Here is a 24,230-nt window from a genome sequence, read left to right on the forward strand (position 1 = left end):
CAAAACAAAGTTTCCATATAGATTTCTTTATTATTTTCCTTTTCTCTATTATTTACAGCTCTGATGACTTGGCAGTTCTTCCTTTTCAAAAGTGATGCATGTGCAGCAAAATTCATGGGGGGGGGGTGTCACTCTTCCCAAGGACTCACATCCGTGTCGATGGCCACGCAGTTGTAAGCGGCGTAGCGCAGCTTCTCCTCGCAAACTTTGGCGCTGCGGCGACAAAATCCACACACGCAGCACTGAGTGGGCTCTCATGACGATAAAACGCAAATCAGAATACGCGTTTTAGAAGGCCGTCCCGCCTACCTGGGGTAGTTGGGTAAATACAGTGTGCTGGAGCACGTGGAAGACTGCGGAAGCGCGTCGCCCTCAGAGCTACAGCAGGAAGTCAAAGCAGTTTCAAGAATAAAACGTAAGATATAAATGTCTTGTAAAAGTAGTAATATACTTGCCAAAATACTTGCTTGTCAGAAAAGATGTATATGGGGGCGGGAAGACGACTTCGACCTGTCACAAACCTCAGAAATCTGCTACGGTCCTCTGAAAAGATGAAAAGAAAAAAAAAATCTTCAGGTTTCATTTTGGATTCATGCGTTGAGGTTGAAGAGTATGGAGGACCAAAACTGCCAAAATTCTAAATAAATAAATAAATGGCTAAATAAAAAAAAAATAAAATAAAAAAAAGAAAATAAAATAAAATAAAAAAAAAGACTAAAAGTGAAAATAAAAACGGATATAAAAAAGATATAATTAAAAAATTATTTAAAAAATGTAAATAAATAAAAAGAGCAACAATTATATATATCTAAATAAATGGAAAAAAAAAATCTTCAGGTTTCATTTTGGATTCATGCATTGAAGTTGAAGAGTATGGAGGAGCTAAATAAAAAAATAATGGCTAAACGTGAAAATAAAAATGAATATTAAAAAAAAAATCTATAATTCAAAAATTCTAAAAAAAATGTAAATAAATAAATAAATAAATATATATATATAAATAAATAAATAAATAAATACAATGTTAATTTAATAAATTTTTGAATTATATTTTTTATACCACTTTTTATTTTCACTTTTAGTCATGTATTTATTTATTTTTATGACTAAATAAATAAATAAATAAATAGAGGTGAAAATAAAAAAATGATTTATTTCCATTTATATTTATTTTTTTGGATATAATTTTCGAATTATATTTTTTTTATATTCATTTTGATTTTCACTTTTAGTCATTTATTTATTTATTTAGTCATTTATTTATTTTGAATTTTTTGTCAGTTTTGGTCCTCCATTAGAAGACAGCGAGTCGACTCACCGTTGGTGAAGTTGGTGAGCGCCTCCCACAAATACTGCACACGAACGTCATTTTGCTCCAGGTCCTCATAGCCAGCTGGAATATAAATGAGAAACATATTAGGAGAGCAACATGGGGGGGGGGGAAAGTTGGAAAAATGGCATCTTTCGCAGTCAGACAGCGATAAAAAAAATAAAAATAAAATTATATGTGCAGTCAACTCACTGAGCCGTTTGAGGGCTTCCACGCTGATCTCCGGGTCTCCGCAAACCTTCTTCTCCACCTCCTGCCAGGTCAGCAGATCCAGAACTGCTTGCGGGACCACTTTGAGCAGCCCGGCTTGTAACGCCGCGATCTGCGTTGCCGTGAACAGACGGATGACGCATACGGCACAAAAGCGAACGCGTCGGAACAAAAACATCAAGACGGGACCTGCTGCTTGCTTTCGTCCAGCCGAGCCTTCTGCACCAGGCGGATGAACTCACGGCGGTCCTCGTAGCGGACGGCCACGTTACCGCCGCCCGGGACCAGCTCCACCATCTGGCCATCGCTCAGCAGCGTGGTGTACACCAGCTCCTCGCCGAAACGGAACTCGAACGTCTCACGGTCCATGTTGTCCATGGCGTCCAGCAGGTTGACCTGACAGTGCAGGCAACATGATGAGTTAGCTTTTAGCACAATCTGGACCAGATCCGGATGAAAAATGGATTTAATGTTAGAAGAACTTCTAAACATGCATACAGTACATAATAATTCAGTTTAAAATATACTGTAAAGGATTTGACATACAGTATGTTAATATAAGACTTGGAAATGGCAGATGCAGGTCATAATAAATATATATATATATATTTTTTTTTACACAATAAATTACAATGTACGTTATAATATGTATTATCATAAATATAATACATGCTATTTTTAACTTTTATGTATTCAGTTTTATTTCATTTAATTGATCCTTATTGTTTTTATTTGTCATAATAAATAGTTGTTGTTTTTTTACAATAAATGTACTTCATAATATGGATCATAATAAATATGATACCATGTTATTTTATTTTTTTTACTTTTATTTATTCAGTTTTATTTCATTTAATTGATCCTTACTGTTTTTATTTGTCATAATACTTTCTTTTTATTTCTTTTTTTTTAATAATAAATTAATATATACACTTTACAATATAGATCATAATAAATATAATACCGTGTTATTTTTTTTACTTTTATTTATTCAGTTTTATTTCATTTCATTGATCCTTATTCTTTGTATTTCTGTATTATATTTATTAATTGATCCCTATTTTTATTCTATTTATTTATGGTGGTTTTAATTATATCATTGGAATGTACTATACATACATATATATATACACACATACATACATATATATATATATATTTTTTTTATTTATTTATTTTTTTTATTTTTTTTATATATACATTTGTTTTTTCCTGTTTTAATATCATAGTCAAATAATTCCAATATAAGCTTTTTGGTTATTTGAGGAAATTGGAGCATACAAATACAGTAAATGAATATTAAAATATATGGAAAAAAAAAAAAAACAGCCCAGAAATATCCTCACCAGCACAGAGTCAACAGCGTGGAAGTCTTTGCTCCAGCTGACAGCCTCCCCAGTCAGCTGCTTCCACACCAGGCCGGGCAGAGCCAAAACCTGTTAGACGAGAACAAAGAACAAGAAATACAACAACAAAAATCAAGTATGACTGCAAAGTAACGAGACAAAAATAAATAACTAAATAAAATCAAGAAGACAAGAATTACTCACGAGGAAATCTTTCCCTCTCAGCGCTGCACCCATGAGCTGCCCAATCCACTCGTACTTGTGGAATTCTTTGCAGGATGGGTTGGGCACGTAGTAGTCTCTGGCCTCCAAGGCACCCTGAAGAGAAACAGAAGACCAAAGGTAATGGAAATAGAGAAAAGGAAAAAAATAGGCAACACAATATGCTTTTACTGTTGTTCTTTTTCACTTGGAACTATCATAACGTGTGATCTTAGCATGTCACAAGAGCGGGTTGTCCTGTTACTACTTTTATTTTGATAGGTTTCTATTTCCTGTTTGTGTGCCCAGTCCCTTGGTAGGACTCGCTACCAGAGCTGGTGATCCACTTTTAGTGAGAAAGGGTGTTGACTTTAAATTTTAAGTCCATCTAGTACTTGTTTTATTTTGGTAGGCCTCTACTTCCTGTCTTGTTCCCATTCTCGTGTGTTTGACAGCTGGGACAATTTCATTGTCCTGATGACTTGTATGATGACAGTTAATACTACTAAAATATTAAAGTCTTGCCTGTACACTTCATATAGAGGACTCTTGAGGTTCGTTGGTACCTGATTGGACGTTCGCGTGAAAAAGGGCAGCGGCATCGGACACTCGGCCGAGCTGGGACACAGCTCCTCGGACATGTCGGCCAAGCTGTCCCGGAAGCCGCCGCCCTGGTCGATGATGCCCTCTGCGATGAATTTACATTCCCACCATTGGTCGTAGCGAGCAGGCCACCTGTAGTCCAAAGTCTTCTCCATTTTATCGGACGGCTTTAGTCCTTCGAACACCTGCGGGGTTCCGAGTACAAATGGGACAGGAATATACATGTGTGACATGTAGTGATGGCAAGTAATTAAAAGGGGAAGTCAACCCAAAAGCAGCTAAATCCAGCAGTTTTATCAATATCAGAAGGCGGCCATTTTGCCACTTGCTGGCAAGTGAAAATGACATCACAGTTGCTCAGGTCTCAGGTGACAACCAATCACAGGTCAGCTTCAGAAAACAGGTGAGCTCTGATTGGTCGTTGCCTGAGCAACTGTGTTGTCATTTTCAGTTGACAGCAAGTGGCAAAATGGCCGCCCCTGAGATGGTAAACGGCTGGATTTTGCTGCATAACTCATATTCCACAAATCTAATATTAATAAGAATGTCATGCTTATACTAGTGAGGTCACATATAACATATTATTGTCAATACATTTTTAAAGTTGACTTCCACTTTAAGGACAAATATTCACTTTTATTCCCTTCTATAGGTCGGCGGATTAATCAAATATCGATATTATCGATACCAAGTCAGTATCAATATTGGATCAATACTGGCACTAAAATAAAGATCTAATAGTTTATTTTAATTTGGCTCTTTTATGCACTGCTGCGGTTTGGTCAAACAGATGAATGTCACAGTAGTGTTTCAATCGTGTGAGATTGTATCTCATCTTTGTAGTAGACTGCATGAATACATAAAGTATTGTACTTGAAAATATTTTTTGGTATGTTGTTTTTTGTTTTATATATGTTGTTGCATGATAATCTTTAACATCTTGTTTATTTAGGTTGAAAAATAAGTGATGAAGGCAGTATTTTTAGTTGTTTTTTTGTATTTGTAGTTTCTGAAAAGTATATGATAAAGTTATCTGATTAAATTTCTTTTCATAAGATTACTTTGTGCACTTTAAGAACGTTAAAAAATTATTTTGTCATGGTTGGAATGTTTCTAGGGGAAAACATTGCTAAAGTATTTTCTATTTAACAATTGACTTTGTCCCTAAAAAAAAAAAAGAAACAACATAAAAACACTTAAAAGGTTGAAATGATACAGCTTCCTTACTATTTTTTTTATTATATACTTTAAAAAAAATTTTTTTTTTATATACAATAATTTTCAAAAAGTATCGATATCGGCGATACCAGCCCTGTATTTACTTGGTATCGGATCGATACTAGGGATGTAACAATATCCAAACATCACAATACGATATTACGATATTAAGGTCACGATACGATAATTATCATGATAAAAAAACAAAAACAAAAAAACGCAAAATATTGTGATATTACAGCATTGAAAAAAATATCAATATTATATATAAAAATATATTAGCCAATAGCATGAATTTTAAACATAGAAGGGGCAAAACATGCCTTGCGAAAATTAACCTGCACTAAAAAAATAGCCACCAGAGGGTGCTAGAACTGCACAAATGGAAATCAACACGACTTTTTAAACAGATGTGCTGCTTTTAATATCGTAACATGACGACAACGATATATTGTGGCAGTTTTAATGTCACTATTTAATGTCACGTTATTTAAACCTCCACAGACTGTTTTTTTTTTTTTTTTTTTTTTTTTTTTTTTCTTTCACTTGAGAAAAGGATTAGAATCAGTACTTTTCCTGAGTAACTTGGCCATCTTAAAAATCAAGCAGAGCTAACCTGACTGAACACGGCGTTCTTGCAGCTGGGGTCCAGCGAGGGGTTGTCCCTGTGCTCCATGGCCAGCCGCCTGTTGATGTAGAGGCACGGCAGGAAGTTGGGCTTGCTGGTCTCCGAGTCCTTGAGGCACTGTGTGACCAGCGCAGAGCGGCGTTTGGACTGTAGCATGAACTGCTTTATGCTCTGGATGGTGACAAAGAGAAGCAAAGCTCAAAAATGTCTTTCACATGGAGACTGTTCAAGGAGATCCGATCGGTATGTTTTCATGAACAAGTTCAACAACAATAATCTCACTTTGATGTGGTTGAAGGTGCCCAGGCTGTAGTCCCAGGCGGGCACAAAGTGCGGGAGAACGCCGTCTAGTAGAGAAATGAACCTGTGAGAAGACACACGAAGGGATCATTGTAACAGTTGTGAGAATTTTTCATTCGGCTTGCTGGACTAGAAAACGTTTCCCACCTCTGGATGATCAGCGCTCGGCGGTAAAGGACATCAGCCGGCATCCCCTGCAGACGGGGGTAGCGCACCAAGTAGGAGGACTGGAAGACGTCGGCGTTCAGTCCCAGGTCTCGCTCGCACGACGACTTGATCTTCAAGCCTCGGATGCGCACGTCTATACCCTCATCTTCCCAAACAAAGTGTCACATAATTATGCAAACAAGAAGAAATAGCTTGGGAAAAAAATTAATAGTGCATCTCCTCAAATGATTTGAACAAAATATATTTTCAACACAACATATTTCAAAAAAATACAACTGCCTGGAATTTCCTGCAGTAAATACCCCCTGATCCCATAGTTACCAAGTCTTGTATTAGGTTTTAGGACAAACTAAATTAGTATGCATGAATGTTTAGAAACTCAAACATTTTGAACATGTTTAAAATTGCTGTTAGCAACAAGAAAAATTGTTTCGTGATCATTAAAGTTGTTTATGAAAGTCTGGCGAACATCTTTGTGACGGTTTGCAACCTTGAATGAACCCTGACTAAAAAACATTTGCTACATTTATAAACACGCACAAGACTTCGCCGCTTAGTGATATGTGGGGAGGGTCAAAAAGCTTTAAAATATATATAAATAATAACAAAAATATATGGTGTCTACTTCACCGATTTTCAACTGTTGCTGCGTATTCTAGAACGTAACAACTACTGTATTTCAAAATTATATTTGTTATAATCACATACAGAAAATCAGAAGGATGCAAGGGCCACATAATGTTATGGAGAGAAATTGTGTTTAGTCCTAAAAATTGTACAAATAATTTATTTGTGATTTTGCATATTTAGAAAAATGCTACAGTATATAAACCAATTTATTTGTAATATGGCAGTAGGGTTATTATTATAGTTTTGGAATTTTTCATTTTAGTTTTTATTTTGTTTTGAGTTTGTTTGTTTTTTTAATTTAGTAAGTTTTAATTAGTTTTCAGGGTGGTTCTGATAGTTTTTTATTTATATCTTTAATAAATGCTTAGTTTTAGATTAGTTAGTTTCGGTGTTAGTTTTAGTTGTTGTTTTTTTTTATGTGCATTACTTGTGCGCAATATTTAAAAAACACGATGGGCGCGGCGTCATTATTCCGGTTTATATCAAAATAAATCTACTAAAAATCACATTTAAGATCATCTCCAAAGGCTCATGCATTCAAATAATTACCAAAGACTAAAACAAAGGACACTTTTGCTGTAATTATAGTTAGTTTTATTTTAGTTAGTTTTGTAAACATAAAATGTAGTTTCAGTTAGTTTTCTTTTTTAAAAAGCATCTTCGTTTTTATTTTATTTCGTTAACGAAATTGTTTTTTGAATTTTATTTTCTTCGTTAGTTTTAGTTAACTAAAATAATCTTTAATAACACCTGTTTTTCGATACCCTGCCTTCTTACTTTGGCCATCTCCAAATATTTTTGTTTTTATTTCCTTTGAACTGAGTCAAATGCCATTTTTAGCATATGTCGCGGGCCACTAAAAAATGGACGGCGGGCCGCAAATGGCCCCCGGGCAGTAGTTTGGACACCCCTGCCTTAGGGGCTCCGTATGATGCACATTCGCGGGAGATGTGAAATAAGTGATGGCGACTGACGACGGCGGAGGAGGAATTCAAATCAGCGTGACCAGCCGACAGTGACATATTGTTAAGAAATATGTTTTAGGCGATGAGGATGTTGAAAATTTCGATATTTTGTAACGGAATGGACGACAAATAATTACTACAGGTTATTACAACTGCACTCCAGCGTAGAAGGTAAATATATCGGCAGATGTGACATAGTTGTTTGTTGATTTTTAAAAAAAATAGATATTGGAGATTTATAACAATAAACTTAGGATTGTGTGAACACTACAGGTGTAAGATATGGAATGTTTTTGGAATTATGCTTCTATTTGCTTCAGGAGCTGAGATGTCAATTATTTAGTAGGCATTGACAATATTGTTGAATTTCCATGAAAACTTCAGGTTTTCCGGGGTGATTCTCAAGTCACCTATCGGTTTTAGATGGATGTTTTGGCAGGCACTTTAAGCCTTAATGGGTTAAGCAATTGCCCTCTTATTCAAACTAATACATCGCCCCATCCGCATCAGGAAATCAAAACTCACCCCGACATTCCTCAATTCGGACCTCAATGACTGGCAGGTGAGATGACATGTCTTCCAGCACGCATATCTCCCCAATTAGATTGCTGAAGACAAAGTAAGGCAAAAGCTGGTAAAAGTTATTTCGCTTATCGAAGTTTTCATGCTTCATTTTTAAGAGGCTCACTCGTCAATGGTGACATCACTCAGCTTCTTCAGGGTGTCTCCCTCGCCTCCGTACACCGTCACCCTCTTTGGCATGTAGTTGTCGTCTGTGGAGTCCACCGTCAAAATCAGCTTACTACGACACAACGGGAAAACATTTGCATTTGGGTCACAACCGGAACGCAGCGCTGGTTTTCCTTGGCGGCGGTGGCTTCTCACTTGACCACAGTCCCCCTCTTCATGTGAAGGCGTATCCAGTGCTGACCCTGCATTCCGTCGCTCTCCCAGTACGTTTTGGTGTCGCCGTCGGTCAAGCTGTTCACACCGCTGCTTGGATCCTCCTAACAGAGACGTGATCAACATACTTTGCGTGATTGACAGGGGCTTTATGATAAAACTTCTCATTCAATAACTTTATTGACTGTGTGCAAACTTTTATCTAGTATTTTCTCCTCACGTATGGAGGACCAAAACTGTCAATATTCTAAATAAATAAATGACTAAAAGTGAAAATAAAAATGAATATAAAAAAAAAGATATAATTCGAAAATTATATCTAAAAAAATAAATATAAATGGAAATAAATCCGTTTTTATTTTCACTTTAATCATTTATTTATTTATTTAGTCATTTATTTATCTATTTATTTAGTTATTCATTTATATATTTATACGATCGTGTCCACTGTCTGCTCTCACTTGTTGTCTAGCAACTCAAGTCGCAAGTTGAGGTGACAGTGGACACGATCGTCGTCCATTGCTGGAGCGCTCCATTGCAAGCCGGCGAGACTTCCTTGTTCGCCGAGCTGCTCACTCGACCAATGACAGGCATTTTGCAACGGCGAAGTCCAACCCAAGACACGCTTAGGACCGCCCCCTCATTTGACTAACATTTCAACTTGGCAGTATGGCCCAAAACTGCCAAACTTCAAAATAAATAAATAAATAAATAAATTACTAAATAAATAAAGAAAAAAAATGACTCAAAGTGAAAATAAAAACAGATTTATTTACATTTACATTTATTTTTTCAGATATAATTTTCAAATTATATTTTTTTTATATTCATTTTTATTTTCACTTTCAGTCATTTATTTATTTATTTATTTATTTCAAATTTTGGCAGTTTTGGTCCTCCATACTCACCGAACACGAGGAAACGTCAATACTGGTCACGCTCTGCTTCAGGCTGCCCAGGTTCTCGTCCTCTTTTCCAACATGGTCGTAGAAGTAGTGCACCAGGTCCTCGTCGCATTCATACGTCCATGTCGGGGGAACGTATCTGAAAGTTGTGAGATGATGTTTTATTTCACCAGATTATTGTGACGGGTGGCATGTGTCCATCTGTTTGTATTGTTACTCTTTTGTTTTGTTAGGTTTCTACTTCCTGTGTTTGTATGCATTGCGTTTTTAACTCATTCACTCCCAGCCATTTTCACAGAAGCAATCCCCTTCACTCCCTGACTAATTTTGCAAGGCCCACAGAATATTCTGTTGTATTGCTATAAATATGTGACATGGGAAGAAAGATTAAAGTCTCTTTTTTCCATCAGGAAAAAAAAAAAAAAAAAAAAGTACATGTCTATATTTTTCCTTTTTGCAGCAATTAGCACTAGAATGTAGCTAAGTTTCATCATTATTCACAATTAACTGCTGCCACCTGCTGACCGTTTGTGTAATAACTACAATTTCTTCAACCGTTCTTTGCAGTTGAGGGGCTGCATCAAAGCCTTCTGTATGCTCCAGCATTAAGAAAAACGTATAAATACGTCTTTGGCACACTTAAAACATTTAAATAGATCATATTTATACGTTTTTGGGAGCAAATGAGTCAATAGGAGTGATAGAAGAAAAATAAAGGAGTAAATAAATGTAACAGATACTAAACGTAATAAACAATTCCTCTTTTGTAAGCATAAAACATGCTAAACATTTATCAGCCCATACTCACCTCAGCTTCTCCACCGCGGCGGCGTCCGGCTCTGCCACCTTGGGTTTGGATCCGAGGAACATGGCGTTCTCCACGTCCACCACCTGCTCCCACCTGTTGCATGCTTTGTGGTCGTAGCCCAAGAGCTGCTGCTGTCTGCTCACCGTCTCGGGCGACTCCACCGGCACCAGCCTGTCGCCGCCCTCGGTGTGCTTGCATACGAGGATCCAACCCTCCTCCAGCTCCTGCTCAGGGCGATGTTCCTCCAGCTGCTCCTGGACACGCAGGCACACAAGTGGATTTTACCTTTCAGAAGGTGATAGGTTAGTGATCCTTCATTGATATCAATAACTTCTGTGTCATACTTGACAGATCCTTATGTCTCCACAAGGGGGTGGAAATTACTGGGCAAATGCAAATTAAACTGGCGAACACAATTTTTGTTGAGTTAGGTCTTTCATCTGTAGGATTCCCACTTAAAATAAAAATATGGAAAATACTGTACTTAACAGATACACTATGTGCTTGTTTTATTAAAATAAATAAATAAATAAATCAATAAATTATTGACCATACAATGAAATATGAAAAAAATTAAGCATGGCTGCAATATTTATCTTACACTATGTTTCTACCAGAAAATGGATAACTAATTATAATCGTGTGCAAGTACTTTAAGGTAAACAATTCAATTTATAGCTCTTTCTGTAGTGTTCAACTTCATAACTATCACATTTGATGCTCCAAAATGTCAGCCATCAATCAGATGTACATCCCATCATACAGGTAATCAGTGGACTTTTGCTTATCGAGAGGGTAAGCTGTGGAGAAAAAGGGTGATGTGAAAAAACAGGGGGGGGGGAAATCTGAATGTGTAATTTTGGAATCATCCATCCATTTCCTGACCCACTTATTCCTCACAAGGGTCGCGGGGGGTGCTGGAACCTATCTCAGCTGGTTATGGGCAGTAGGCGGGGTACACCCTGAACTGAACTGGTTGCCAGCCAATCGCAGGGCACACAGAGACGAACAACCATCCATACTCACAAGCACACCTAGGGACAATTCGGAGCGCCCAATTAACCTGCCATGCATGTCTTTGGAATATGGAAGGAGACCGGAGTACCCGGAGAAGACCAACGCAGGCACGAGGAGAACATGCAAACTCCACCCAGGAAGGCTGGAGCCTGGACTCGAACCCGAGTCCTCAGTACAGTACTGGGAGGCGGACGTGCTAACCAGTCATGCACTATGCCGCCCATTTTGGAATCAGCATGCCAATTTTAGTTTTAATTTGTATAAAACTCTAAGTTAACATTTTTTTTTCAAATTGTTCACCAGTGTTATTTACATTTTATGATACCAGCAGAAATGCGTGGCCACAAACTGCCGATGGACAGACAGGACGGCAAGATTGCCTATAGGCAGAGTAGCCTCTTTGGGTTCCTCTTTGGGGAACCAAACCTCCTTTATCGAGCTCGTGGGACACATTTTCTCACAGATATGCGTAAAATTGTTTGTTTGTCTTGTCTTGTCTTTGACTAGGGCTGGGTATTGCCGCCAACCTCACGATACGATACGTATCACGATACAGAGGTCACGATACGTATCGCGATACATATGTATCCCAAATAAGCCACATTTTATTTTATTTTTTTTTAAACAAAATATAGGAAAATTGGTACACTGAGACACGTGCCATGTTAAGTTTATCAATAAATAAATGTTGACATTCTTCCTCTGCTTTCATTTTTCTTAGCAAGACACAGTGTCCAATCACTGGTGAGCTATTTTTGCATTAATTGAAGGCAATTAACTTCAAAGACGCTGCTGGTTTTTATTTTTTAGCTACAATGCAAGCTGCAAAGGCAAAACGCCAACTGCCTATTTAAAGTTAACGAACAATATCTATTCTGAAGCCTGCGTATCGATACGTGTATTGTAATGAGGCCCGCAACGATATATTGCCGTATCGATTTTTTGAGCACACCCCTAATCTTTGTGACAGTGCTAAAGAAGAGTGCTAAAATGAAAATCGCCACTCAAGCCATTTACAACGTTTTCCCAATGTCTCTGCTTAGGTCAAATAGATTTTTTGTTTACCTATGATGCAATTGCAATGCAGAAAAGAAGAACGTAATTGTTTCAGGAGGCGCCAGGATACACTGCTTACCTTATTTACTTTGACCCAGAGACCTTGGCTGTTACAGTACTCCTCCCCTGTGGTCCGGATACACGTCCCTTTCTTTAGCTCAATGGTGTACTTGCATAGTTTCTTGTTAACCGGACTCTGGTTCGGGCTGTCAAAGACGGACACCACAGTCTTGCCGGAGCCCCCCGTGGAAGCCCCGGAGGCAGCGGCGCTGGAGCTGGAGGACGAATCCTTGCAGATTTTATAGCACACCTCTTTGGGCACATAACATAGGCTCTCTGGAAGCGGCCCGCTCTTCCGGAAACACTCAATACAGCGGTTCAGAAAGCGAATCCGACCGAGCAGCAGGTGAGGACTGTCCCCCAGAGACATGGTGATGGTGGAGATGAATGGAAGTGGCAGTCAGATGACATGACCCCCCCCCACACACTGTCCTCCCTGTTTGCGCCGGGACCCTCACCTGTCAAACTAAACAAAAACGAAAATTCTGAGCTTCGAACAACACAAAAGCAGCAGCCATACACAGGGCTATCATGTAGAGTCTAAAGGTGAATCGGTGAGCAAAGTTCCTACTAACGGGGCAATTGAACAATTACTGTTGAGGGAGCTAACAAGGTAAGCTAGCGATGTTTTGTAAAGTCAGCAGCCCAAGAGTCTGCCAAATGTATCAATCATCAGGCGAATATTTCGTGTATGGAAGCGACGTTTAACAAAACATAAACTATAGGAACCCAGATTCGTCTACGTACCGTTAATAACAAACAATGCTGTAGTTTGCTGAGTCTTTAATCGATGTTGATTGACTGGAGAGGTGACGGTACGCTACGGAAGTGCTTTCGAGATGTTTGACCCGCTCAGCTTTCCGTACATGAATGTGACGGTGTTTTGTGACCTTTTTTGTAGCTTTTTTTTTTTATTTATAACAAAATATCTAAAGAGACAGTGAAAAACAACAACAAAAACATAAATTAAATATTAATTGTGTGCTTATGTTGTTTTTAAAAGAGACAATTGTTATCAAAATAGCGTGGTGATAAAATACAAACTCTAGAAAGCGACATTACCATAAATAGTGTAAAAAGAGTGTAAAAAGTTAAGAACAGTTAACGGTCAATAATAAGGATATTTAGAATATGTATGTAAAAATTATCCATCCATCCATCCATCCATCCATTTTCTTGACCGCTTATTCCTCACAAGGGTCGCGGGGGGGTGCTGGTGCCTATCTCAGCTGGCTCTGGGCAGTAGGCGGGGGACACCCTGGACTGGTTGCCAGCCAATTGCAGATGTAAAAATTATTTCGTCGCTATTTTAGGCCATCCTACCTTTCCCACAATGCACAGCGATCGGCCGTATATCATGGGGCACATGACTTCCGCTCTTTCTTTCTTTCTTTCTCGCTTGATCCTGTGCAGCGCTGTGCATGTATCATCATGCAGCTCATCTTGGTAGGAATTTAATACATTACGTTTTTTGTGCTGCAGTTTTGTCATCAAAAAGTGTAGCAATATGCCGTTTGAATCAGGATTTTTAACTTTGATGGAAATTCTCGCACGTGGTCGCCACGATGCAAGCGAGTACACACCTAAAGCTAATGAAGGCTAAAGCTAATTATTCAGTGGGTTCTGTTTTGTGCGGTTAAAGCACATTAAACCTATAATGTTACTTACGAATAATTAAAGCGTCTTAAAACATTGGGGTCCTTCGGTCGATGTGGCGGACTTTAGTGGTTGATCATCATATTTTGACCTGCTTTGTTTTTCAACTTTGGTTTCAGAGATGAAGGCCCCTTGTTGGAAAGAAGGCAGAACTGTAGACGCTGGGTGAAATTGACAAACTAGGTTGTGGCCATGGGATGAAACAAAAAAACAAGCAAGCATCTTTGTGTTCTTACACTAAGGTAAATGACATTGTCGTGTAGGCTAGAGTAAATAGTTAAAACTAGTCTAGTGATGGCCCGCAAAAATATAATAAAAAGGATAGTAGGAAAGTATTAGGCTCAAGTTGGATGCTAAAATACCGATCAACCAGCACACAGTCAGCTGCCCAGGCTGATGTGTCTGGCTCAGTGTTACAGTGCTGGAAGAGAAAGTCTCCGCATGTCTTAAGCTCAGCAACGTTCTGTTTTGGAACCTGCTGCGGCTAAATTTGCTGGCTGCAGAGCGCGGCCCGAGAGTGGCCCGTCCGTACTCTTACTCGGAACGGGCCTAGTTCTGGGCCGTACATACGTACTGTATAGGGGTGTGAATTGCTTAGTACCTCATGATTCGATTTGTATCACGATTCGATTTGGTACCGATTAATCCCGATACGAATTTATAAATCCATTGTTGTGATTTTTTATTTTTTATTTGAATTTAGAAAATACTAATCAGTAAACTTGTACAGTGTAAGATTTGTATGAAAATGTATTTATGTGAAACTTCAGTTTTATGCAAGTTGTAATCTGTTTCATGTTTGAACAGCATTAAAATAAAACATTGCGGCTTAATGTTCCATTAATATAACATTTTTTCCATGCTTAAGATGTGAACCCTAAGATGTTTTGGTAAATATTTTTCCATCAAAAATGGATATTTAAAAATCGATTTGGCCGCCTATTGAATCGATTCGAGAATTGCGCGATGTAATATCGAATATATTGCAGAATCGATTTTTTATTTTTTATTTTATTTTTTTAAAACACCCCTAGTGTAATGCCTATTAATTAAGCACCACTATTGCGCCCCCAACACTTTGCTGGTCTGTCAGGTGCTATCAAAGTGAGTGGTTTCAATTAATGATGAATTTGTCTTGCAGCATGTTGCGGCTGATGGCAGTGGTGATATCAGCTGTGACTCTCCAATGTCTCCATGATAACTGAAAGTGAGTTGTATATTGCATTGATTCATTATGTATTTAGGCATTGGCCAGCTACTGCATGGTTTCAAGGTAGTGTATTTTTTTTTTTTTTTTTGAGAATAAAATACATTTACGGTTGTATGACATTTTCATTTTATTTTGAGAAAAAAAATGTGATAGTAATACGCCTGTGGAGTGTTCAATGGAACATTCATGGAAGCATTTAAAAATGACATCTAACCCCGGGTTTGCACCGGTTGCGTGTGCGGTGCGGTGCGTCTTGGCCAATTTTTTGGCCAATCCACACCGGCTCCGCACAGCTGCGGTCCGGCAGCTCCGTCGCCGACCACTTCCCGCCGTGTCTCGCGTGACCGCGCGCGATCATGTGGCATTAAAAACAACGACAAACACACAGAAGGTCTGTGCTCAACAGAGAAGCAGAAAGAGAGGTGGAGTTTTATTATTTTGTGGCTTTCTACCTCCAATATAAACCTTTCCTCGTCCATGTTCGCTGGTGTGTAAACCGTGAATGAGCACCTCGCACGTTAACTCCAGGCCCGTCTACGCCCACATCACATTTTGCTAGCATGCTTGCGAAATAGGAGCTGCCGAGTGTTTTATCTTGAAAGGTAACCTGAAATTTATTTTGAAACTGCGTCAGTCTTCCTGTCCCGCTCGATGTGTTTTGTGCTAGCTTGCCATTTGCCGGAGGCCTACCGCTGCGGCGTCCGGCAAAAATAGAAAATAGGTCTATCCTTGCGGAAGGGCTGCGGCACGCCGCAGCTGAGACGCAGTCGACACGCAACGCACACGCAAGCGGTGTAAACTGCACCATTCGAATGAATGGAATCTAATTGCTTGCGTCGCCGGAACACACCGCAACCGCACCGCAACCGCATCCGGTGTAAACCCGGTGTTAGAGCTGTAATTGCAAAAGTAGCTACAATATTTTAGTTAGCATATTCTCAGCTGATACTGGCCCATGCCTGTCATGTGTGCGCTGATGTCTTTCTAACACATCATGCAGACTAAACACCATGGTGAACTTCAAAAATCCTGAGCACAACAATTTGCAGTCGCAAGTTAACTTTGGTGGGCGTGCTTGTATAATTTGCTTCTCCTTTGTCTCCAGTGGTACATCGGTGCAGTTGATTGGCTGTGGGCAGGGGATGCCATATGACGAGTAAAGAATGACTGCAGGTGTTTGTTTTTGTTGTTGTTGTTTTTTTCTTTAAAAAAACAAATGTAAATCCCAAATCGTCACTTCCATGCCAGAGACTACCTTTTCTCTGCTGTGGATTCTTTTTGTGTTGGGAGAAAAAAAATATCAGGACTGGCACAGGTTTGCGTAGCATCCCATTTACCAGAACCTGACTAAAGCCCTGAAACATTTGATAATGCCTTCAAATGCAAATGTGAGACATGCTTCATTGTCTTTATATTTTATTTTTTTATTTTTTTCCCCTTTCTAGTGATTTTGGGCTCCTGATGACTGGAGACTTGCTTTCAGGTGTGTGATTATTTTTTTTATTTGGTTAAGGATAAAACCCCAGTTGCATACTGCCATGCCAGAGAACACCCTCTCTGCTGTGGAATCTTCAAACTGGGAGAAAAAAAAAATCAGGGCTGGCACAGGTTTGTGTAAAATCCAGTTTACCTGAACTCGACTACAGCCCTGGAACATTGCTAACGTCTTGAAATGTGATTCTGAGCTGCACTTGTCCGTGTTAAATGTTTGTTTTTCATTTTTAGTGATTCGGGCTCCTGGCGACGACCAGCGACTCAATTTCTCCTATACAGAGGTGACGAGGATTGTGCATTGGAGTCTTAACCTGTCGGTTTATTTTCTTGTGATGTAGGAGTGGATGTTTATTTCTTTTTTAAAACGCTGCTAGTGTTCAAATAGGAAAACCTGGAAATATGGCAAATTATTGGGAAGAAATAATGACATTGTGAGTGGCAAATTGTCTGTTTTTGCAATAAACTGACATTGCTTTCTCGCTATTTGTTGTTTGAGCCTATTTTTGTCCCTCATGAATTCTGAATTTGATCCTTTTAACTGGCTGAGAGCTGTCTGAATGTCATCAGTTGTACTTAAAATATGAGAATTTTAATTCCTTTGAACCAATAAGGGGTTTTGTCTGACATGAATACACATCAGTGCCACACTATGTACAGTTTTGTGTAAAATAAAAATGCAATTAAACTGGTACCCTTGATTGTGGGGGAAAAGTGACCTGAAATGACTGTCTTCAAAGGGTACATTAAAGGCCCAGTATGCCGGTTTTACTCAGGAAAATGCACTTTTTAAATACAGGATGTACACATTAACTTTCAGTCTACACAGCTAGCTGGGTTTATGTTAATCTTTGATTTTGTCCTAAACCGTTAGCGGCACGCCACCCCCTGCTCTGCGATTGGCTGGGGGGTGTGAACACTGTCTTTCCACAGAAACGTCCCGCTGTTTACAAAACAAACGCAAAATACAGGCGGTGGGGCTTTAAGACAAAATCACCACCACACGTGAAGAAAAGCCCAGATTTGTAAATTGAGAATTTGTTTAAATCCTGTATTTAAAAAGTGCATTTTCCTGAGTGAAACCAGCAGACTGCGCCTTTAACATTTCCTGTAAAGGTTTAATAATCAAACTCTGCTGAATGACTGATTTAGAATTTTCAGGTGTCGCAAATGGGTTTTCCGTGTTCTACTGCATGTGTTCTAGTCCTTTTCTTCCGCAAGAGGGCTCTCATCCTCATTGACATCCTCCATCAAACGTGTCGACACATCCGTCAGTGAAGGAAGGCTGCAACCCCGCAGGAGGCCGTTTTTGTGCTCCTCCAGCGAGGGGACCTGCAGTGTGAAAGTGTCAGCAGGCTGCTCCAGCTCGAGATCCTCCAAGCTCATCCTGCAAATATGACAAATCCATTTTGAACACAGGATATCACACATATTTTGGACAGTATACAAATAGATGGTATTTGGCTAGCAATGCATTAATTTGTCTGAGTCCGATTATGTCAATATTGTCATATTTGGCCAAGGATATGACATCTTGATATTTTGCCAAACATGGCCAACGCATAATAGATTATGAGGAAGTGACAGACCTCATATCAAAGGTGGAGCCTTTGAAAGTTGGTCTGAGGCGATCTGCTGCAGTAGACACGGTGTAAGGGATGGAGAAATGTCTTTGGGCCCAGTGCTTGTCTTTTTCCAAGGGTGCCAGATTCTGGTACATGTCATCCACAGCCAGCATGGACACCTTAATAAAGACACAATGTCAGCACTGTAGCATCTTAAAAAAAACAACAAAAAACAAAGCAGAATTGAATGCAAGCACCTGTATGTTTCTGTCAATCAGATGGTTGGTCTCGAAGTCGTCGTCGTCCTCGCCGAACGGGTTGATGATCAGTTCTCCCACCTTCAGCCATCCGGCATAGAAGAAGAACTGCAGTAGCGTGAAGACGGGCACGTACAAGTCAAACTTGTGGTCCTTGTAGCCTTTGTCCGGGTTCAGGAACTGGCGGCCGACGACGCACAAGGCGAAGAAGGAGTAGACCGCTAAGGTCACCACCTGTTTAAAGAGATAGTTGAGTGGCAGCCAAAAAAAAAAAAAAAAGGCAATGGAAGGAGGAGGTGTGGTCGTCCCACCTGAGTGTACACCAGAGGGATGCTGATCCAGTCATAGTGGAACAAAAGACTACATTTGGCTCTGTAGTTATTTAGCTCCTGCAATGACATCCATACATGACTTCTCAAGGGAACGAAGAATTATATCATCACATAGGTAGTATAATGATAAAATCCTTCCATCAATTCATTTGGTAAAGCCCGTAATGCGTGCGCCAGTCAAGGCTCGTTCAAGTTAAGCTAACTAGGCTAACTGTTAGCAAACTAGCTAATGGTTGCCTAGAATGTTAATGCTCTTTCTTCTCACAAGAAAATTTCGAAAGACTATTAACTGGCAAGTGTAATTTTTTTTTTTTTCACTTCATGTTTTATTATTGTTGACTAAGTACCGTGATAGGCTACATATATCACACCACGTTATTGTTGGTTTGGACAATATGGCATCATGAGATGTCTCTTTGGCAAAATGTCACAAATACGGTACCGTATCTTTGACAAAATGCCACAATGTCGTTGTGATGTTGGTTGGTTGAATATTCATGACAGTAACCTATCATGATGATAAAGCATTGTGATAAAATTGGTGTTGGACAAATACCCTGGCTAATATAGTATCGATATTATCAATATCGCAAACATGTTCGAAATTTCCTTGAGGCAAGAAAGCTCATTAGGTGAACGTTTAGCAAACATTTGAGGAACTTGAATGAATCCTGATGTGAAGGCAACATTCGCTAGCGTCACAAACGTTCGCCCCTCAGTGGGATACGGGACCGCTAACATCACATTACGGTATTATGATATTTGGCCAAGAATACCAATATTATAATATCAACAATATGCCATTGCCATCATGATCGTGTATTGATAATACCCTATTCGAGATATGTTCATTATTATATTTTGACAATGGTATCAATGATGCGAAAATATATTTTGCCAAGGATAGCAATAATATATGATATTTAGGACGTTTTGCCAAAGATACCACTCATAAAACTGTTGTTCAATGACACCTACCGTATCATGATCGCTATCCAACAGTAAATAAGTCCTGATATTTGGTTAACAATACTTTTTCATCATAATAGGTTGTTTTTATGATATTCGACCAACAATATCGATACCATGATATGTGTGATATTTTGCCAAAGTGACAGCTCATGATACTAAATATCACAATATCATCATGATATTTGACCAAGTATACTAGGGGTGTGCTCAAAAAATCGATACGGCAATATATCGTTGCGGGCCTCATTACAATACACGTATCGATACGCAGGTGTCAGAATCGATATTGCTCATTAACTTTAAATAGGCAGTTAACGTTTGCCTTTGCAGCTTGCATTGCACCTAAAAAATAAAAACCAGTAGCGTCTTTGAAGTTAATTGCCTTCAAATAATGCAACAATATATCACCAGTGATTGGACACTGTGTCTTGCTAAGAAAAATTAAAGCAGAGGAAGAATATCAACATTTATTTACTTATAAACTTAACATGGCACGTGTCTTAATGTACCAATTTTCCTATATTTCGTTTAAAAAAATAAAAAATAAAATAAAATGTGTCTTATGTGGGATACATATGTATCGCAATACGTATCGTATCATGGCCCCTGTATCGTGATACGTATCGTATCGTGAGGTTGGCGGCAATACCCAGCCCTAAAGTATACTGATATTCCTATTTTTCAAATTATACGGATATCACGATACAGTACTGCCCAACTGTACTGATAATATTTTGATGCTGTATCATGATACTTAGCCAACGATAACAATATGGTACTTGGCTGATGATACCGATACTGTAATATCACAATACTGGAATGCAATGATTGCAGAGAACTTCGCTTGCCAAGATCATGCACCCGTTCAACAAAATATGAATACGGGATATGTTTGATATCGTATCGTTTCATGCGGAGGTGAAATTCAAGTTTATTCACATCCATGAGGAGCCTCAAAGCGATGTCGTCCCTCACGCGGGCCTCCTCTCTCGCTTTGGATGCCAGGTTGGCGAACCAGGTCAGCGGCATCCAATACTTGTTGAAGTCCGAGTGCAATGACTCCAAAATCTTCAACTCGTGTGATGTCATGAAGCCTGAAGGCAAACATGAGCAAGATTATTATTATTTTTTAGATGTAAAGAAACGTTTTGCCGACACCTACCAGCCTCCACCACGTGCTCCAGCGTGGGGAATCGCTTGTGCACTCTGGTGCTGATGGAGCGAAGGATCAACACTGACGACAGGTTCGCATATCGCATGAGAGTGCGCCGCAGCAGGCGACCCCTCTCGTCGGCCCCGTGGACGTTCCCGGAGACCACCATCATCAGGTTGTCGGGCAGCGGGAAGCTGGTGTATTGACCCCACCAACGGTTAAACGCCAGCGTCACGTAAAAGCCTGGAAATGTAAAGATAATTTGATACCAAGACGATACTGTACTTTGAGCAAAAACGATACATCATAATACTATTTTGTCCCACCCTGTTTAATTAAAGGGATACTTGACTCATTGAGACATTTTGAGCAGTAAAAAGTTAATATTTTGTCTATAATTAATGTGATAATGTCATTATTTTTCAGGTACAATTAATACCTTTAAAAACTTATTTTTCCATTTGCTGTCGACTGAAGATGACATCATCAGTGTTGAGGAAGTAGGTAGCGACCAATCATGACTCAGTTTACTGACCAAATCCGGAAAATAGGCGAGCCATGATTGGTCGTTACCTACTTCCTCAACACTGATGACGTCATCTTCAGTCGACAGCAAATGGAAAAATGAGTTTTAAAGGTATTAATTGTACATGAAATATAATGAAGTTATCACATTAAGTCTGGACAAAATATTAACTTTTCACTGCTGAAAATGTCACAATGACTCAAGTATCCCGTTAAAGTGCAAATCAACCTTAAACATTTCTTGACAATAAAGAGCTATATGTGACCTCACTAGTCTCAACATGGCATTCTAATGAATATTACATTTGTGGAATATGAGTTATGAAGCAAAATCCAGCCATTTTTATCCATCTCAGGGGACGGCCATTTTGCCACTTGCTCTCGAGTGAAGATGACATCACAGTTGCTCAGGGCTCAAGCAACGACCAATCACAGCGCACCTGTTTTCTGAAGCTGAGCTATGATTGGTTGTTACCTGAGACACTGTGATGTCATCTTCAGTCGACAGCAAGTGGCAAAATGGCCGCCCCAGAGATGGACAAAAACTGCTGGATTTTGCTGCTTAACTCATATTCCACTGAGGCATTAACCAGAATACCATATTTAGACTAGTGTGGCTGCATAGAACATATTGTCAAAACAAAATTGGGGTGTTGACTTCTCCTTTAAAACAAATAGTGTTGTTTTAGTTTTGCTAGGTAGCTATTTGTGTTGGATTGAATTGCTCAACCTGGCATTGCAAATCATGCAGACTTCCATCACTCAACTCCATATTTATAGAGCACTTTAAAACAACCACCACTGTTTTCTTAAGATGCAACCCAGGGGCAGCAGATCCAATGAAAACAGCAGAGGCCCCAGAATTGAACCGTGTTCCATGACACATTTTAATTCATGTTGCACATATTCGTTGGACCACTTTCATTTTGTCTCAACATAGTATGAAGGGATTACAATATGAAAGAAATCACACGTCGGCGCGTATCATCACAAATCATTTGAGTCAGGTGTGTCTTGACCTCCACTGAACCTCTGGGGTTAAGAACCACTGAATAGTGTCAGTATTTTATCACCCCCACCCCACCTCGCCCTAACAAACTATACCTACCGAGTACAAAGAGGACAGGGATGAAGTTGGTGTTGGTGAATTGGTCACAGTAAAGCGCGATACGTTCAAAAACATCCTGCTGCTTTGGTGTCAGCATCAACCTACGTGTTCAAAAACAATAAAACAAGCCAAAGTCAAATATCAATAAATGATAAACTGATACTACTACTACTACTACTATGACTGCTACTACTGCTAATAATAATAATAATAATAATAATAATAATAATAATAATAATAATAATAATAATAATAATAATAATAATATAATAAAGTACACAGTACAAGTACACAGTACAGGCAACAATAAAAACAATGGAAGCACACAGTAAATAAAAAAAACAAAAAAACAAAAACAAAAAAAACAGTCAATTAAAAACCAGAGTAAAAAAAAAGAAGAAAATATCAACCAGGAAAAGCTTGTTAAAAAATGAAAGTTTTGAGTCCTTTTTTTTTTTTTAAGTACAACAACTATATAACAATCAACCAATATCACATATTTGGCACCAATTAGATCATATTTGCTACTGTCAAAGTTAAAGCATTAACCAATTAATTAACCACAAAAAAAAATCACATTAATTATGTATTAACACAGATTAATCACACTATTAATTTTGACCACAGATGATACTTTAGCTGACATACAACAGGTGCTCTTCAAATTTGGCGGGCAAAAAATATTTTGATCAAAAGCCTTTTTAATTAAGCGATTAATCATGATTAATTAAAACTGATGTGATTAATCTGATTAAAAATTTAATTGTTTGACAGCTCTAACCATAATACAATATTACAATGATATTTGTCAACCAATACACCAATAATAATTCTACATGCGATATATCGTGATATTTGTCAACAATCCCATTATTATCATGATGTTTGTCAAATGATAATTTACAAGTGATATTAAGCTTAGGATATCTGTAATACTCCAATGTGGCATCATCGTGATATTTGGTCAAAAATAACGGTAAAGAACACAATTACAGAATTACAAAAATATAAATATATACACAACCCGGCAATATGAAGATGTGGCCCACCTGTAAAGCGCACTGAAGAAGACGTAGACGCCAGAGAAGAGTAGAAATTCCTTGTAGAGCAGCTTGTAGATGCTGCCCTTCCACCTGAACAAGAGTTTGGAGAAGCCTCCAAACCTCACGTTGGCCACCTCAAGCGTGTATGACACAGTCATGCTTGTAAAAACAGGATGGGGCTCAATATAAAAAACTGAGGACTAGTTAATTTAACACATCCACGATCGGAGGTACACCTGTGAAGGAGACGATGACGCTGAAGAGAAGAGGCTTTTTGCTTCTCTGGCTGCCGATTTAAAGCCTCCCGTGTGTGTCCGCTTGTCACAACGCACCCTTTTTTGTGTAATGGATGAGCTGGGAACGTCGTGCCAAAGACAACTTCCACACAAATCAACCTTATCGCTGCTCCTTCCATGACACCAAGTTCATAAAATGTGCCGTTTGCTGCCAGTTATAGCAAGGCAACATAAATTAAATGATGATGAATGGAATGAACGCTTATTATTATATGTATGGATATGGATGACAAGATTATGATATATATTAGGGGTGCACCAATCGCCATTCGCC

General features: G+C 38.8%; 2 protein-coding genes and 1 long non-coding RNA gene across 4 annotated transcripts; 1 reads left to right on the forward strand and 2 right to left on the reverse strand.

The window, feature by feature from the left end:
• Positions 1 to 10: 10 nt before the first annotated feature.
• On the reverse strand, positions 11 to 13,204 carry hectd3 (HECT domain containing 3). Of its 2 annotated transcripts, none has more exons than XM_077514674.1 (19): positions 13,096 to 13,204; positions 12,368 to 12,814; positions 10,216 to 10,469; positions 9,411 to 9,546; positions 8,485 to 8,606; positions 8,288 to 8,401; positions 8,125 to 8,207; positions 5,984 to 6,149; positions 5,819 to 5,900; positions 5,525 to 5,707; positions 3,654 to 3,875; positions 3,091 to 3,204; positions 2,887 to 2,976; positions 1,730 to 1,936; positions 1,523 to 1,652; positions 1,319 to 1,393; positions 468 to 543; positions 310 to 378; positions 11 to 213 (listed from the first exon to the last, which is right to left on the reverse strand). In XM_077514674.1, exons 2-19 carry the CDS (start codon positions 12,716 to 12,718, stop codon positions 129 to 131), a joined length of 2,559 nt encoding a protein of 852 aa, XP_077370800.1. In that variant the 5' UTR covers positions 12,719 to 12,814; positions 13,096 to 13,204; the 3' UTR covers positions 11 to 128. The 2 variants fall into 2 exon arrangements, with proteins under 2 accessions (XP_077370800.1, XP_077370790.1); XM_077514664.1 differs by having other exon boundaries at positions 456 to 543.
• A 464-nt stretch (positions 13,205 to 13,668) lies between these two features.
• Positions 13,669 to 17,191, forward strand: LOC144014605 (uncharacterized). The gene is made up of 6 exons (XR_013282504.1): positions 13,669 to 13,794; positions 14,124 to 14,246; positions 15,146 to 15,211; positions 16,320 to 16,387; positions 16,660 to 16,697; positions 16,940 to 17,191. It is a non-coding gene; the product is annotated as an uncharacterized LOC144014605 (long non-coding RNA).
• A 654-nt stretch (positions 17,192 to 17,845) lies between these two features.
• On the reverse strand, positions 17,846 to 23,824 carry best4 (bestrophin 4). The gene is made up of 8 exons (XM_077513742.1): positions 23,667 to 23,824; positions 22,618 to 22,718; positions 20,994 to 21,227; positions 20,771 to 20,925; positions 18,839 to 18,916; positions 18,528 to 18,761; positions 18,295 to 18,449; positions 17,846 to 18,092 (listed from the first exon to the last, which is right to left on the reverse strand). The coding sequence occupies exons 1-8, from the start codon at positions 23,816 to 23,818 to the stop codon at positions 17,906 to 17,908; spliced, it is 1,296 nt and encodes a 431-aa protein (XP_077369868.1). The 5' UTR covers positions 23,819 to 23,824; the 3' UTR covers positions 17,846 to 17,905.
• Positions 23,825 to 24,230: the final 406 nt, after the last annotated feature.

This window comes from Festucalex cinctus, chromosome 1, assembly GCF_051991245.1.
Source record: "Festucalex cinctus isolate MCC-2025b chromosome 1, RoL_Fcin_1.0, whole genome shotgun sequence".
In the NCBI taxonomy this organism is placed as follows: domain Eukaryota; kingdom Metazoa; phylum Chordata; class Actinopteri; order Syngnathiformes; family Syngnathidae; genus Festucalex; species Festucalex cinctus.